This window comes from Mobula hypostoma, chromosome X1 (genome assembly GCF_963921235.1).
Source record: "Mobula hypostoma chromosome X1, sMobHyp1.1, whole genome shotgun sequence".
NCBI lineage: Eukaryota > Metazoa > Chordata > Chondrichthyes > Myliobatiformes > Myliobatidae > Mobula > Mobula hypostoma.
The window spans coordinates 27928760-27945439 of record NC_086128.1 but is presented as its reverse complement, the minus strand read 5'-3'; the positions used below and the strand labels follow the sequence as shown (position 1 = coordinate 27945439).

The window sequence follows — 16680 nt, the reverse complement described above, 5'->3', positions numbered from 1 at the left end:
ATTTGTAGAGCAAACAAAGTCAATTTACTCAATCTAAGCTATTTAAAAGAGCAGAGGAAACAAACTACAACTTTTCACCCGTTAAAAACTGGGTAATTTATCCAGAAAGATGCAGTGAGTGGAGCAAAGTTACATAGAACATGCAAATTACGTACCTAAGATAATTATAGTCAACTATAGTGGTGTGGTTACCAAGCCTGAGGGAGAAGAATTAAAGAATCTATGTGGGGTGATAGAAATTGATGATGGTCAAGAGGCCATTGGAGGAACACAGGACAAGGAAGGTGGAAGGGCTGGAGGAGCTTACAGAAATAGGGAGGAGCAAAGACTGAAAGGAAAGAAGAACCTGGAAGAGAATGTTGAAGGTGGCATTGTTAAACCATGAGCCATTGTGGGTCAGAGGGACAATGAGTGAATGGGACTTGGTGTGCATTACAAAACAGGGCAGCAGATGTCTGTTTGAACTGAAGGTTAGAGGGGCTGAAAGATGGAACTAAAGTTGTATTAAAACAAAGTATGACTTTACCCTTACAACTTTATTCCTTGGAGTGTAGGAGATTGGAAGTTGATCTTAGATGAGTATGTAAAATAATGAGGGGCATAGATAATGTGAAAGTTGGGAAATAAAGAACTAGCGGGTAGAGATTTAAGGTGAGAGGGGAAAGTTTTGAGAGGAACTTGAGGGATAACTTGTGTTACACAGCATGTAGAACGAGCTGCCAGAGGAAGAGGTTGAGACAGTACAATAACTACTTTTAAGAGACAGTTGGACAGATTACACGGATTAGAGGGTATGGACCGAACTCAGGCAAATGGGATTAGCGCGGATGGGACATCCTGGTTGCATGGACCAAGTGGGCCAAAGGGCCTGTTTCTGTGCTGTGCCCCGACACTGACTGGAAACAAAGGTGCTCCTTATGCAACTGCATCAATTTTCTCCACTGCAGTGTGTGACGCAGACGCGCAGAACCCGCTTTCAAATGAGGGGTTGGCAGAAACACTGGAGCTACTCCACGGCAACGCAAATGGGCTGGGCAGAATGCACAAGCAGCACCAGTGCATCAAGAGCGCAATTGCATGTCCTGGCACAGCAGCTTTGCGCTGTCTCGCTGTGTCCACTGAGCACGAGACCAAACCCACGTCACACAGGATATAGACACATTTCTCTTGCGGAACAGCTTTTGTTCACAAGGCCTGTGCATCCCCAGCACCTTTCATCCTCACTTAGACCTGGCAAGGTGGTGGTTGTGGAGAAAGAGTGGCTGTGCTTTCACAAGTAGTACATGTTATATAAATGTGAACTTTGATTTTCCAATGTATGTTCTGCAAATGATCATTTACCTAATGGTCTCATTGAGTTAATGCAATACAGGCAAGCCTCTTGTAACAGCCTGTTAACCTGTTCACCTGTTTTGTGTTGATAACTAATGGCAACTTTAACCAGGAAGGAGAATGTCCTTGTCCTTGGCAGCTACTTTGAATCTTTTTTTGAATTATAGACAGGACTGTAAATATTTAATTGTAAATTGTGAGCAATCGTGCTGCATGTTACTGATTTCAAAGTGGGATCACAAACTCCACAGTAGGTCATGCACCACAGGTAACTAACAGCAGGACACGGTCAAATCCTGTGAATTTAATGACAATCCTTTCAGCTCCAATGTCCAGACAAATCAATAATCCCACCTGTTATAACCCACATTTCCATAGAGATTCAGGGACACATTGCTAAGTTGGTAGCATTCTCATGTGAGTGAGAAATTACGGATTCAAACCCCACTCCAAAGATTTGGGCTCAACGATCAGGCCATCATCTACTGCAGTACTGAGGGTATGCCATGCTGACTGAAGACGTGTTGAACGAGGGCACACAGGAGTTAACAAATGCTGTCTGGAGGAAGAGCTGGGGATTTCCCCACTAGGGTCCTGGATTAGTGAGCATGTCTTATGAGGATAGGCTGAGTGAGCCAGGGTTTTTTCCCTTCAGAGCAAAGGAGAATAGGGGTATACAAGATGATAAGGTGTCTGGAGGAAACTATAGATGGGATGTTAGAGGTAGGTTCATGGAACTGTCAGGGGTATGTTAGTGGTAGAGGCAGATACATTTGGGACATTTAAGAGACACAAGGATAGGCACATGGATGAAAGTAAAGTGGAGGATAATGTGGGAGGGGAGGGTTAGATTGATCTTGGAGTAGGTTAAAGGGTCAGCACAACATCATGGACCAAAGGGCTTGTGCCATGCTGCACTGTTCTATGTACAGACTTTGGCTGGTTAGTGCTGTTCTACAGTTCCTTGAAAAAGTATTCAGCCTCCAACCCTTTGTTCACATAACTGAGTATTACAACCTGGGATTTTGATCAGTTTCATTGAGAATTTTTATTTGTAAATCACATGCTCCTTATTTCACAGTAGAGCCCCCCCCAAAGGGAAAATTGTAAAGCATGAAAAACTAAAAATTCAAAAAGTGAAATGTCAGCTGTTCAAAAGCATTGAACCCCCTTTGTTCAGTACATAGTTGAACCACCCCTTGCAGCTATTATAGCCAGTAATCTGTTTGGGTAAGTCTCTTATCAGCTTTGCACAATGTGATGGAGCAAAATTTGCCCATTCCTCCTTGCAATTGCTCAAGCTGTGCCATATCAGTTGGGGTGCACCAGTGGACAGCAATCTTGAAGTCTTGGCAGAGATGTTCGCTTGACTGACTGGGCCACTCAAGGACATCAATTTTCTTCATCTGAAGCCACTCCATGGTTGCTCTGGCAGTGTGCTTTGGGTTGTTGGTCTGCTGAAAGACAAACTTCCTACCCAGTTTAAGTTTTTTGGCAGAGGCTAGCAGGTTTTTATCCAGGATCTCTCTGTATTTAGCAGCATTCATCTTCCCATCAGTGCTGACCAGATTTCCAGACCCTGCTGCTGAAAAGCATCCCATGACATGTGACCTCCACCATACTTTACAGTAGGAATGGTGTTACCTGGCTGATATGCAGTATTGAATTTACACCACACGTACTGCTCAGTATTGAGACCAAAAAGTTCCACTTTAGTCTCATCTGACCACAAGACCTTTTTTCACATCTTTACAGTATCTTCTAATTGACATTTTGCAAAGTCTTTTCAGGCAAGGAAATTTTTTTTTTAAGTGGTATGACTCACAAATAAAAATTCTCAGTTAAATTGATTAAAATCCCAGGTTGTAATACTCAGTTATGTGAATGAAGGGTTGGAGGCTGAATACTTTTTCAAGGCACTGTGTGTTTGAACTAGCCATATGCAAACTGGCTTTACCTTATCATTTCAGATTAAGCCTATCCTTAAAACTTGTAGTAAAATCCTTACCCTTACTTTGTTTTATACCAGTCTTTCTTCAGTTGACCCCAGGTGTTTGCCTCGTCTCTTTATTTTCAACATTTGTTTTGGGCTTTATTTCAGTATTAACATTTGATTTGTCAGTTGCCTCATTTTAATTTTCTTCTCTGAGAAGCTCCTCTGTGAGCTGCATTTTACCTGTGGGAATTGCACCTATTCTTTTCTGGTTTAAGTCTTCTCCATAATTGGAGGTCATTATCCAGTATAGTATCTTTTCTCCCAATATAGCCACAATTCCCTTTGTAACAGTGAAATTTCCCTTATTAAATTAAACTTATCATTAACTATTTATCTCCTTTTCATTTACTATCCATCAAACAAAGAGATTGAAGTAAGGAATACAACTGCCCTGACCATACAGCTGCATTTTATACCAATAGTTCCAACCCTACCTCCTGCTTATTAATGTAATCAAGATGGCAAAGCAATGTTCCTGGCCACATTGTCAAAATCTCCTCTTCTTAAATCATTGGTATCACACCCCATCTCTAATTCATAACCATTAGAGAAGATACTGGGGTAATTGGTTTATTATTGTCACATGTAATGAGATATAGCAAAAAGATTTTCTTTTATGTGCCAACCAGACTGGCATTATGTAGGTTGAGTGATCAAGAGATCTCTTTAGCGTACAAGAAGTTCGTTGAAGAGTCTTATAATAGTGGAATAGAACTTGTCCTTGAGCCGAGTGGTACAGTTTCAAACTTGTATCAATTGCCCTTTGGAAAAGGGCAGAAGAGAGAATGACCAGGGGCCTTGATTATGTTGACTGAGGCAAAAGGAAGTGTAGACAGAGTCAGTGGAGGAGAGGCTGATTTGCATAATGGACTGGGCTGCATTTAAACTTCCTGTAATTTATTGGGTTAAGCAGTTGCCATAGCAAGCTGTGATGCATCCAGATAGAATGCCTTCTATGGGGGAACTAGGTGATGACATGGTAAATATAACTTAGTGAGCAAATTTCAGTGTCAAGATATGTGCTAGCCTTTTTTTTTGCAAGGATTTACAAACCTTGCTCCAGTTGAGGAGTACACTTTATTGGTGTAACTGAGGAATGACATACTAACAAAAAAAAACACAGAAAATGCTGGAAACATTCATCAGGTCAAGTAGCATCCATGCAAGAAGAAACAGAGTCAATGCTTCAGGTCAATTACCTTTCAAAAGAATTGGAGAGGTGGGGGGGGGGAGTGCTTCGACTGCTGAGAGGGGTGAACAGAAGCAGGAAATTTCCCTTGGAAATAAAGTCAGTAGTTAGTTGAGAGATTGGCTTAATGTTCAGTGGTGGATTCATGGTCTAAGGGGAGGCATAAAGAGGTATCTGACAGCTGCCATTCAGTTTATGAAAAATAGAGGTCAGTTCACTAAATCACAACAGCATCATCCTTGTCAGCAGATTTGATGATATCTGGGTTGGTCTTGAGTGAGAAGAGTAGTGCCACTGGGTGGGGTCCAGTTTGACCAGGAATCTGAGGCACAGTTGTGGATTGAGGATGTACTTGTAGGTGAGGAAATAGCATGGGGAGGGTTATCCAATGGACAAAGGGGATAGTCACACAAGCTTAGAGAGGAAAGAGATGATGTATTTGAAATTCGAAAGAAAAATAATTCAGATAGTAAGTACAACATCTTTACATGAAGAGTTACATTAGTTCATGCCAAACTCTTAATTCTGTCTAGTCCCATCCACCCACACCTGGCCCATAGCCCTTCATACCCTTCCCATCATTTACATACATATTTTTTTCCAAAAACAAATATGCATTTTAAGTGATGTGGAATAACGTTAACCTATTGGTGGTAGTGGTGAATAAATATTACCGAGAACACAGGAACTTGCTTCTCAGACCAACACCGTGCACTGTTTTATTACATCAACCCGAGAGGGCAGACCTCTCTCTTCCTAAAGATGTCACCAGCGACACTGCGCTGCACCCACAACACTGGCCGAATTAACCTGGATTTTTATGCTCGTGTTTTTGGAAGCAAGGGGTATAGTCCTCGGATAAGGACGGTGTCATTTAGCACAGAGCTCATTCTCATTAAGTGCAATGCATCAGTGAGGGATTTGGAGGCACAGTAAATCATTGACAATTTTCAAGGCTTAAACAGGTAGGTTTGTGCATTAAGGTATCGCTGGTTGTGGATAACAGCGAACGGAAGAAGTAGGTTTCAGCGGTCGCTTGTCATGACTGTTTTCGTTGCATCCGGAAGAACAATGGAAGAAGCGGCCTGCGCTCGTGGTGGGCACAGCTTCCCCTCAGCGCCCAGTCCCGCTCCCCAGCCGTCCCTGCGCCACTAACAGTACCGGGTGCCGCCGATTTACAAGCAGTCTTTCCGGCTGTTCCAGCGTGGGAGATCCACTCGATCGCAGTTCATCCCGTACTGAAGCCCTGACACGTTACCTCTTACCTGCTTCTCGCCGTTCGCCGCAAACCTTTCAACAACTCTAGTCCCCGTCACTGCTGCTAACCAAAGAGGGGAGGAATAAGTCGATAGCGCCCACCCAGAGAGAATCCCAACCTCCCAAGACGGCCTCAAACGTGGCCAGTGCTTTAAAGGCACCGCCACCCCATATTCCAGAAAAGTGGACAGAATATTTCAGGCGTGGGTGTGGTTATATTTAGCTAGAAGGCAAATACCAGAGGGAGCGCTGCGTTGAGTGTAAATTTTTATGGAACACCGCGCTGTAACGAGTGGCGCTGTTAGACTATAGCACCATTAGAAAGGTGACTCTTAAGGGAGTTACACCCTTCCATCTGGCAGATGATAAAATGTGATCTTTCTCGTATGAGGGTATAAGATCCAATGACAAAATATCGAAGAGGACTGGAAGAGCTCTCCCACTTTTTGGGAGCCATATTTATTATTTCTTAAAAATCACTTAACATCTATTGAATATTATTCGTTGTTTGTGGGAGATTTGTTAAAATTGGCTGCCCATTTGTTTTTCAGTATTGCTTCTAATATAGTTTATGGCACATTGAAAGTGACATATAAAATGGCAAAACACCTGATCCTGATGTCCTGATGAAGGGTCTGGGCCTGAAATGTTGACTGTATTCGTTTCCATAGATGCTTACCTGACCTGAGTTCCTCCAGCATTTTGTGTGTGTTGCATAACATCATAAGATTTAGGAGCAGGATTAGGTCATTCTATCTATTAAGTGTTTCACCACTCAATCGTGACAGATTTTTTTCTCAACGCTGTCCTCCCTGGAATCCTTAATCCCCTTTCCAATCAAGAACCTATCAGTCTCTGCCTTAAATACATACTTGTTTTTCACAGTACTCTGTGGCAACGAATTCCAGTTTATCCACCGTCTGGCTGAAGAAATTCCTCCTCATCTCAGTTTTAAAATGATGTCCCTTTATTCTGAGTCTGTGCCCTTGGATCTTGGACTTTCCTACTGATGGAGACATGCTCTCTACATCTGCTCTGTCCTGGCCTTTCAGTATCTGCCAGGTTTCTATGAGATTCCACCCCACCCCCCATTAACTCTATTGACTACAGGCCCAGAGACATTAAACACTCCTCATATGTTAAGCATTTCATTCTCAGAATCATTCTTGTGAACTTCCTTTGGACCCTGTCAAGGGCCAGCAAATCTTTACTGAGATATGGGGCTGAAAATTGTTCACAGTATTTTAAGTGTGGTCTGACCAATGCCTTATAAGCCACAGCAGTACATCTTGCTTTTATATCTAGTCCTTTGAAATGAATGCTAACATTGCACTTGCCACTTTGCCTACTAACTTAGCTACAAGTTACCTGTAAGGATACATACACGGCTTTCTCTCTCTGTTGATTAGCAGTTAGGATGAGTAAAACAACTGGAATTAAATTAACACAAAATATGCCTCATGATTAAAAGAGAAGGAAATAATGAGACATTGTGGTATTATCTTTCAAGGCAGGTGGACATGATTTACAGCTGCAACCACATTTTAATGTCCAAGTTTCATTTAAGTGGTTTATAATTTACGCTCTGCTGTTTTCATCCCCTAAAAAGTGTGGGAGTGCATTAACTCTTTACTATTGTAACATCAGTCATCCTAATTGAATATTTAACATCATTCTCTGTTCCCAAGAAACCCTTGACAGCTTTCCAATTTCACATTTCTACATCGTGTAAGTGTTCAAGCACAAACTGTTTGTTGCCTTTGACCTGATTCAACAGTTTGAATTGAAATTCTAATTCCTTAACACCCCCCCTAAAAAAAATTATGGCCAAATGTGCTGCATAGGCCAAAAAGTAATTGATCCTTGGGTCTAAATCTGCTGCAGTGAAGATCGATTATAGGGACCAATGTTCAGAAAAGGCCAACTGACCCGATATGAGTCATGCTGTTTTTCAGGATTGTCTGCTAGCTGCCTAAAGCGGCCATAAACCCCTTCCATTGTTAATAAAAGGCCTAAGTGTTAAACCCAGACCCCCAGTTGGGCCTTTTCAGCTGCTGCCATCAAAATGTAGGTTTTTGGGTTAACAGGGAATAGAACTAGATGCAAATAATTTCACTCTTAACCCTCCAAACTTCTCAGGCTCATTTAAATCTATAATTGTAATTCCCTATCCCCTTCTGTCAATATCCTCATTCTATTTCCTCTTATATGCTGCTTTTTCAAACTGGAAAACCCATCCCTGAACAGAGGGGGTGGGGTACAACACCACCTATCAGCTACATACATGCAATCCTAACATCTCTACCTCCATTCTTGCAAAGATAAGACAAATAACCCGCTCATTACCTCTATGACTCTTAACAACCTTCATGTGCTTGCCATATCTTTAAACAACTCACAGAGTGTGTAAGCTGGCTCAGAGCTGAAGAAGCCTCTTGGATGTGTGGTGAAATGTCTTTGAAACACAGCAAGTCCAGTTGCCTTGATTTACTACTGCTTGGTATACAGTGATCTGGATGACTGAGAACCTTCATAGACATGTTCAGTTCAACCATTCCTAGTGGGAGTGAGTTTTGCATTCTTGCCACTCTTTGGATGAGGAAGTAGCTTCTAAATCCCCTAGCGACACACACAAAATGCTGGAGGTACTCAGCAGGTCAGGGAGCAACTATGGAAATGAATAAATAGTCAATGTTTATTCTTTTCCATAGATGCTGCCTTTTCTGCTGAGTTCCTCCAGTATTTTGTGTGTGTTGCTTTGGATTTCCGGCATCTTTCTTGGGTTTCTGAATTCCCTATTGGATTTCTTGCTATCTTATAGTGACTTGGAGTTGTGATTTTCCCCACAAGTAGACACATTCTCTCTGTATCCAACATATAAAGATCTTCAATTATTTTAAGACTTCTACTAGGCCAGCCTCAACACAGCTTTTCTTTCTGAAGAGAAAATGTGATCCAAACTGTTCATCCTTTCCTGATATGCACACCCTCTCATTTCTGATATAATCTTTGTAAATTTTTTAATGAATTAAGGGTTTCTGTCTTCACTACCTTGTCAGGCAGTGAATTCCAGTCCCTCATCACTCAGCAAATAAAGCTTCTAATTGTTACTGTGTTGAATGCTTGCCATTTTCCACAATGAATGGATATGATTATGGCACTGTATACAAATTATCAAGAAGACAGAAATATGGATCCCACTACAGCAACTGAAGAATATAAATTCAAATAATTAAATAAGTGACAATGAAAGCACCAGATTGTCATAAGAATCTGGTTCATTTATCCCATTTAGGAAAGGAAATCTGTCATCCTTACCCATACTGGCATCTATGTGGTTCCAGGCCCACTCCCATGTGTTTAATAACTGCATCTTCTGTTCAGGAGCAATTAATAATGGACAATAATCGCTAGTGTTGTCAGAGATCTAGATATCCTGTGAATGAATGAAAAGGCGGCGGCGGCGGCGGCGGCGGGGGGGGGGGGGGGGGAGGGGAACAAGAAGAAAAGGAATGACTAGGCAAGTGCAAAATAGCAGTTACAGCTACCCTTGAAGATTTCCAGGTGAGTGTCTTCATGGAGAGGTATCACAGAACATGGTATAGAAGAAAGTCATTCAGATCATTGACATCTATGCATTACGTCCTCACAGGAGACATGTACTGTATAACTTTAGTAAGTGGCCTCATGATTATATCATAAAATGTAAATTAGATTAAAACATAAACACGAGGAATTCTGCAGATGCTGGAAATTCAAGCAACACACGTCAAAGTTGCTAGTGAACGCAGCAGACCAGGCAGCAATCTCTCATGCTGCCTGGCCTGCTGCGTTCACCAGCAACTTTGATGTGTGTTGCGTAGATTAAAACATCACTACTTTATTGTCAAACAGGTAATCTGTAAAAAGTTTATTTACTGCCAAAAGAAACAACTTAAAGCTGCTGGCACATTACCAAGATTTGACTTTTAGGTTCAATTTCCAGCTGGGAGATACTGTTAAATATATTTTGCCTCATTAATGCGTTCAATTCTTCATTCTTTTTACGCTAGGTCACCCATAGCAACGGTGAATTGAGTTGTCGTCGCTATCTCACAGGAACCAATCGCGAGGTGGCTTGCTGTACGTCACTAAAGCAGCCAGGGATTGGGCAGTTGGTGAGCGTCGGTGGGAGGAGAAGAGTCTGGCAAAATGGCGGACAGGGCATTGGTGGATGTTAACAAACTGAAGGTATAGGGAGCTAGCGTTCATGTTGGGTGAGGGGGGTCTGTGGGACAGGCCGGGATAGGAGTCGATCAACCAGGGACTAGCTTCTGATGATGAAGTGGTTGCCACGCTTCAGCTTCTCCTTGCTTTTCCTCCTGGAGTTTTATCCCCGGAGATGCATTGAGGGTTTCGCGTCGGTCAATTTCCCGCCCCGACTATCGTTCCATTAACTTTGCCTTTTGAGGGTGGGGTTGTGTTACTGTTTCAAAGTTTTCCCCTACCATTACTGCCTCCTGCCCCACTGTTTCAAGTAGTATAAATGTCGTGCTGAGGACCAACACATGGCTCCCACACGGCCTAGTGGATAAATGGAACACCGGAACATGGTTCAATCCTGGCCTGTATCATTATTGGGTTACAGCCGTATCGTATGCGGTATAACTCCCGAAAGCGAGGGGTGTTTAATTTTTTTTGTGAAGAAATAAGACCAGTGTAGTGTAACGGTTGTTATTGGACTAGCATCCAGAGGCCTGGACCATGAGTTCGTACAACTGCCGTGGCTGCGTGATGTAATTCAATAAATGTGGAAAAAGTAGTTAGGGTCAGTAATATCATAAGTCTGCTGAATTGTAAAACCCATTAAGGTCCTGTAGAAAAAGAAACCTTCATCCTTCCTTATAGACTAGATTTTATGTGCATCCAGCCCCAGCAATCTGACTCATAATATCCCCCTGAATTCAGAAGCAAATAAAGATGGATGGTAAATGCAAACGTATTTTTTAAAGAAAAATTGTTTTGAGGCAGAAGGAGAAATGTGTAAGTGCAAAATATTGTACACACAATTGATCAATCTTCACTGCATGTTGTTCTGGATACCCCATTTTAAAATGGGCCACTAAAGTTTAGTGTATATCTGCTAGGATGACAACGGATTTGGAAAATTAGGAAAGACACAGATACTGTTTTGACTAGAGCAAAGTATTAAGGGGTCATTTTAATGCTTTGCTCTTGTATAAAAGGCTGTGTCGCAAAAGGCTTTGTCCTGCAGTTTAAATTTTGGTGAATGAGTAAAGCAAGTAAACACTTTAGAGTAGGTCCATAATGTAGTTGAGACAGAAACTATTGTATGTCAAGGGAGTTAGGGTAAATTTGGATTTTTACAAAGTTGTGGGCAGACAGTGGGATAAGATGAATTAAAGCCTCCATAGTCCTAATCTTTTGTTTTTATGTTGCTTTAGTTGACTGAACTAAGACAAGAATGTGCTTCAAGAGGATTAGACACTAAAGGAAATAAGCAGGACCTCATTCAGAGACTGCAGGCTTTCCTAGAAGAACATGGTAAAATCTTGATTGCTATTTAATCTCTTGTTTTGAGGATTGTGCAAACTCTGTTATTTAATATATAATTATGGCTTGTGTATTTTTGCTTATTAACTGGAGGTATTGAACTTCCAAGAAAAGAAAGTTCCATTGAAATCTGGTGTTTCTAAACTTCACTCTGGATTAAGTTAACTATAACAGTAGGTGGGCCAAACTGGCCGCATCAGCAGTAGTTAATCAAGCTGCTCAATATGCATTCCTCAAAGTTGTAATGTATGATTCTCCTGTTGCCAGTTGTTGAAATACTGTTATGATTTACAGTGGTTTTGTTAGTGTAACTTTGTTCTAGCTTTAAGCATATCTATTTGCCAACTTAAATGTAGACCTTGTATCCAGTCGTCTTTCCCACAATATTCTCTTCAACCCAATTCAGTGGTGAAAGCAATTGGTGTTATATATTGCGTGTTTTGGAGGAGTCAGAATCAGGTTTACTATCAGACATATGTCGTGGAATTTGTTTTGTGCAGCACTACAGTGCAAGATATAAAAATGATTGTAATTTACAATAAAAATACTGCAGAAGAGGGTAATAATGAAGTAGTGTTCATGGACTGGCCCGCATAGTGAAGGTCCTTAAAGATGGAAGTCAATTATTCAAGGAGTTCTTGGGTTTAGAGCAAAGTAGTCAATGTGAAACAGGTAAATTAAGGATTTGAGTGAACTATGATTAGAAGTGGTTTTCTTTTCAAGCTAATGAAGCCAAAATTTCTGGCATCACGTTTCAAAAGGCAGTCGCTTTGATAGGACAAGGCAAATTTGTTAAAATGAGTCAAACAGTTTGCTCGTTTTTATTCTCATATGCCTGTCTACACTGCATGTTGGTGGGGATTTTAGATGCGATTGCAGTTCTTGCAGCTCACCTCTGTTGGAAATGATCAGAATGGAAGATAATGCTTTTTAATGTTTAAACTATCGTCTGTTTCATGTGGCTATCTACTATTTTTTCATCTATCCTAGACATTAATATGTGTAAATGAACAGGATTGTAAAATGAATTCTTTTGTACTGGGATTCTGATGGTGAAAGTATTTGATAGCTGTATTTTATTTTTAATGAAAATGTGGATTTGCAATTCTTTCACAGAAGATTGTTTTGTAGTTAGTAGTACTTTGGGCTTGCTTTGAAATGCATTCAGTTGCAATATGGTTTAATATTAAACATTAAATTGACATAATTAAGATTTCTGTATCAAGCTAACTGTACTCAGCCATGTGGATACTTTGGTATTTCAACAGAAGCTCACCAGTTCAGACTGTATTCGCAGAGAGTGGGGGAATAGTTAACATTTTCAGTGCAGTTGCCCTTTGTACTTCAGGCTTAAAGTACAAAATTGGTCTTGTTCTGAGTTACCTTCATTTTGTATGCATGCCCCTTTTTAGTTGAATATCCAATAAAACTGATGGAACAACTAAATATAATCAATGCCTTAAGAAACATAGGCAAGTGAGTGAAACTGGTTAGTGGTTAATATCTTGGATCTGTCTAAAACATTTTTTCTGTTGCGTTTTAATATACTTGTTGAAGTGATTACATCGTGTTAGCTTAATGTCATCATTTACAGCAAGCACAGCATGTTGTAAGACTCTTTTGGAGATACTTATACATGTCCTTGAACTTACCTTACAAGAAAAGTACTGAACTTTAAACTGCAATGTTGTAGTGCTTTATAGTCAGGCCTTCATTAGAGTTAGTAAACTGTAATATCTAATTCTTTTGTAAGTTAAAACTAGTATAGGTCCAGTATCAATTTGCTTATTTCTGTTACAGCTGAGGAAGAAGTGAATGAGGAAGATGTTCTAGCTGAAGATACAGAGGTAGATAATTTTTTTATTAGAATACAGCGCGGAATAATCCCTTCCGGCCCTTCGAGCCACGCCGCTCAGCAATCTCACAAATTGATCCTTGCTTAATCAAGGAACAATTTACAATGACTAATTAACCTACCAACTGGTATGTCTTTGGAAACACGCAGTCACGGGGAGGACGTGCAAGCTCCTAACAGACAGTGGTGGGAATTGAACCCAGGTCACTGGTACTGTAAAGTGTTGTGCTAACCACTATACTACCATGCCACCCCTCTGTATCTTAGTGTGTTGTTACTTTAATTTTAGTGACCCCAGCATAAAAAGGCTTCAATATTCAGCAATTCACTTCTGGGGTTCTGCCATGACTCGCAGTTTACTGCTAGTACTGCAGTTGTGGTAATGGGTAAGTTAATATATCTGTAGTCAATGCACATGGGTCAATTTCATTTTCTTTTTGAATATTTTTTCTTCAAATATAATATTGAAACAAAATTCTCGAGCCTAGCCAAGAAAGTCTTGAACTGGGTGTGCAATGAGAGCAGTCTCAGGATAAGGGTTTGAAGAGCTATAGAGTAATTTCTTCACACAGTTGTCAGTCTTTTGAGTTTGAAAGATTTGGATGCTTGCTCAATCATTGAATATGTTTGAGGCTGAGATTCTTACAGTTTTGAGCACTGGGGTGGGAGGAGGGTTTAAGTGGAGTTGGGACATATGATTGGGCCTGGGTTGCATATGTGAATTCTCAACAGAACCACACTCTTTTATGTTAGACCATAAAGATGTAGCAGAATTAGGCCTGTTGAGTTTACTCTGCCATTCCATCATGGCTGATTTATTGACCCTCTGAACTCCATTCTCCTTCCTTCTCCCTGTAACTTTTGATGCCCTGACTAACCAGGAATCTATCAACCTCCACTTTAAATATACATACTCATTGACTTGTCCAGCACAGCCATCTGTGGCAATGAATTCCACAGATTCACCACCCTCTGGCTAAAGAAATTCCTCCTCATCACTGTTCTAAATGGATGTCGCTCTGTTCTGAGGTTATGCCCTCTGGTCTTAGACTCCCCCACTATAGGAAACATCCTCTCCACATCCATTTTACCTAGGCCTTTCAATATTTGATAGGTTTCAATGAGATTTCTCCCCAGCCCCTCTCATTCTTCTAAACTCCAGCTGACTTTGGCCTACTTTATCCTCTGAGTACCCTGAAACTTCATACTTAACAATCAATTCCAGCATCTTCCCAACCACTGAGGCCAGACTAACTGACCTATAATTTCCTTTCTTCTGCCTCTCTCCCTTCTTGAAGAGTGGAGTGATATTTGCAATTTTCCAGTCCTTCAGAACCATACCAGAAACTAGTGATTCTTGAACTATTATTACTAATGCCTCCACAATGTGATTTATTCAGATCTTTCAGCTTCCCAAGCACCACCTCCTTAGTAATAGCAACAACACTCACTTCTGCCCCCTGGCACACTCAAATTTCTGGCATTCTGATAGTGTTTACAGTGTGGTCACCAACCTTTTTAAGCCCAAGATCCCCTACCTCGACCTTAGTGAAAGGCAAGATCTCCCTCCTAAATCATTTAGAGAAGAAGCAGCTCAGATTGTACTGCCAATTTGAGGCCTTTTATTTGGGCTAATTGTATTTGAATTACACAAAATACTTTTGTCAAACTCTTAAATTAATTCAGACAAGAAAACACTGTAACTAGCATATCAAACAGGCCATAGCTGTCTTTCTTTTTCAGACCTTTAATTCTAAGTTTCATTATTTAATTTTATTTCAACGCGAAAAGTAAATGAATAAAAATTGACTGTTGCACTCAGTGTGATGACTGGGGCTGAATACTTTTTGCTAGTTCCCTGAAGTTTGGCTCATAACTACAGACAGCTAGTCTGAGACAGTCTGTGAGATGTCTGTCAGTAAGACAGCTCCTGTACTTAGATTTAATAATTTTCATCTGTGAAAATGCAGTTTCACATAGATAAGTTGACCCAAAGTAGGCACTGACTTTTAGTGCTATAAAATCAACGCGCACACTGCGCATTGCTGGGGCCCCATCAGTAGTAATTGCCACCAGTTTATGAATGGGGATGTCATTTTCATGGACATATTTTTTAAACTCATTGTAAATATCCTCACCTCTCATTCTTCACTCTTTTGCAATTAAAGGAGAGAAGTCCTCCTTTGTTGTAAAATCTTGGAAAGCCATTCTGACAAATACAAGCTGAGCTGTTTGCATTACATCCGGGATTCATTGAACTGTAGTGAAAAATATTCACAGAGTGACAAGTCGATCCACGTCCTCTGACAGTGATTCTACCCTCCTTGTCACTGTTGCAGGGCCAAGCGGTATATTATGTATTGCGGTTGTGATGCCGTTTTTGTTTTTAAAGTCGTTAAAAACAGTCTCTGCGGTAATGGCTATTGCTTCCTTGAATAAATCGCCATCTGTGTTCAGCCAAAAGGTGACTTACACGAAATGATGCTTCAATAGCAGCCTTATTTTGAGCAGCATGTTTTGTGAAAAACGATTGCTGGGCTTTCAACCCCGATTTCAGCTCCTCAACTTTCCAGGCACAAATTGCGCTCTTTGGGGGGTTAAAGTTGAAGTCTGTCCCGAGCTTTGTGACCCATCAGGCCGGTGCTTTTGCTGGTTTCTGTGGCGATTGCTGATTGCGTCGCCTCTGATCTGGGCTGACATTTACGTGCCAGGCGGCACCTAATTAATTAGCTTGTTTATTTCAGCTTCTTTTCTTAAAGATGTGCTGGGTGGGTTCTGGATACCGCTGCATCCCTGCATGCTTCGCAGCCCGGTATCGGTCCATGGCCCAAAGGTTAGGGACATTGCCGTATATTGATGTTTGCGACAGTCTGTACTCTTATCTAATCTAATTGGTCACTTTGATGCAGCACAGGCTACGCTGAAAACGCGGTGCATGGTGGGGAGCTACATACATGCGCACTGGGCAGAAGGAACAGAACTAAACCCCCGCAACCCGGAAACAGTCGCTCTTTATAAACAGCGTTCAATAGCAAAAGTATTGCTAAATTACCATTATCCTAATTAGTGTTACTTATTTTTATGATGCTCACATTACAACGGTATTTGTGTATTTATTTTTGATTTTTTTCGGGATCTACTGGGAAAGTCTCAAAGATCGACAGGTTGGCGACCCCTAGTTTACAGTAAAGACTGACTCAAAATACTAAGTTTGTCTACCATTTTTGTACCCCATTACTATCTCTCCAGCTTAATTTTCCAGCAGTCCAATATCCACTCTTGCCTCTCTTTTACTCTTTATGTATCTGAAAAAGAAACTTTTGATATCTTTGATATTATTGGCTAGCTTACCTTCATATTTTTATCTTTTCTCTACTTATGGTTCTTCAGTTGCTACCTGTTAGTTGTTAAAAGCTTCCGAATCCTCTAACTTCCCACCAATTTTTGTTCTATTATTTGCCCTCTCTTTTTGCTTTTATGCTGTCTTTTGCTTTCCTT

At 40.9% G+C, this 16680-nt stretch overlaps 3 protein-coding genes across 4 annotated transcripts in view; 2 read left to right on the top strand and 1 right to left on the bottom strand.

Annotated features, from left to right (window-relative positions):
* The window catches only part of inpp1 (inositol polyphosphate-1-phosphatase), a 35090-nt gene extending 29077 nt beyond the window's left edge, over positions 1-6013 (bottom strand). Inside the window, exon 1 of the mRNA XM_063037233.1 lies at positions 5783-6013. The gene's annotated coding sequence lies outside the window, so the exon portion shown is untranslated. The remainder of the gene's footprint in view (positions 1-5782) is intronic.
* Positions 1-9966, top strand: part of pan2 (poly(A) specific ribonuclease subunit PAN2) — a 138288-nt gene extending 128322 nt beyond the window's left edge. For both annotated transcript variants that reach the window (XM_063037231.1, XM_063037228.1), the window contains one exon: positions 9827-9966. In XM_063037231.1, coding sequence (XP_062893301.1) covers positions 9827-9837 — 11 coding nt within the window. In that variant the 3' untranslated portion in view covers positions 9838-9966. The remainder of the gene's footprint in view (positions 1-9826) is intronic.
* Positions 9966-16680, top strand: part of sarnp (SAP domain containing ribonucleoprotein) — a 37826-nt gene continuing 31111 nt past the window's right edge. Inside the window, exons 1-3 of the mRNA XM_063037811.1 lie at positions 9966-10004; positions 11219-11318; positions 13128-13174. Coding sequence (XP_062893881.1) covers positions 9966-10004; positions 11219-11318; positions 13128-13174 — 186 coding nt within the window. The remainder of the gene's footprint in view (positions 10005-11218; positions 11319-13127; positions 13175-16680) is intronic.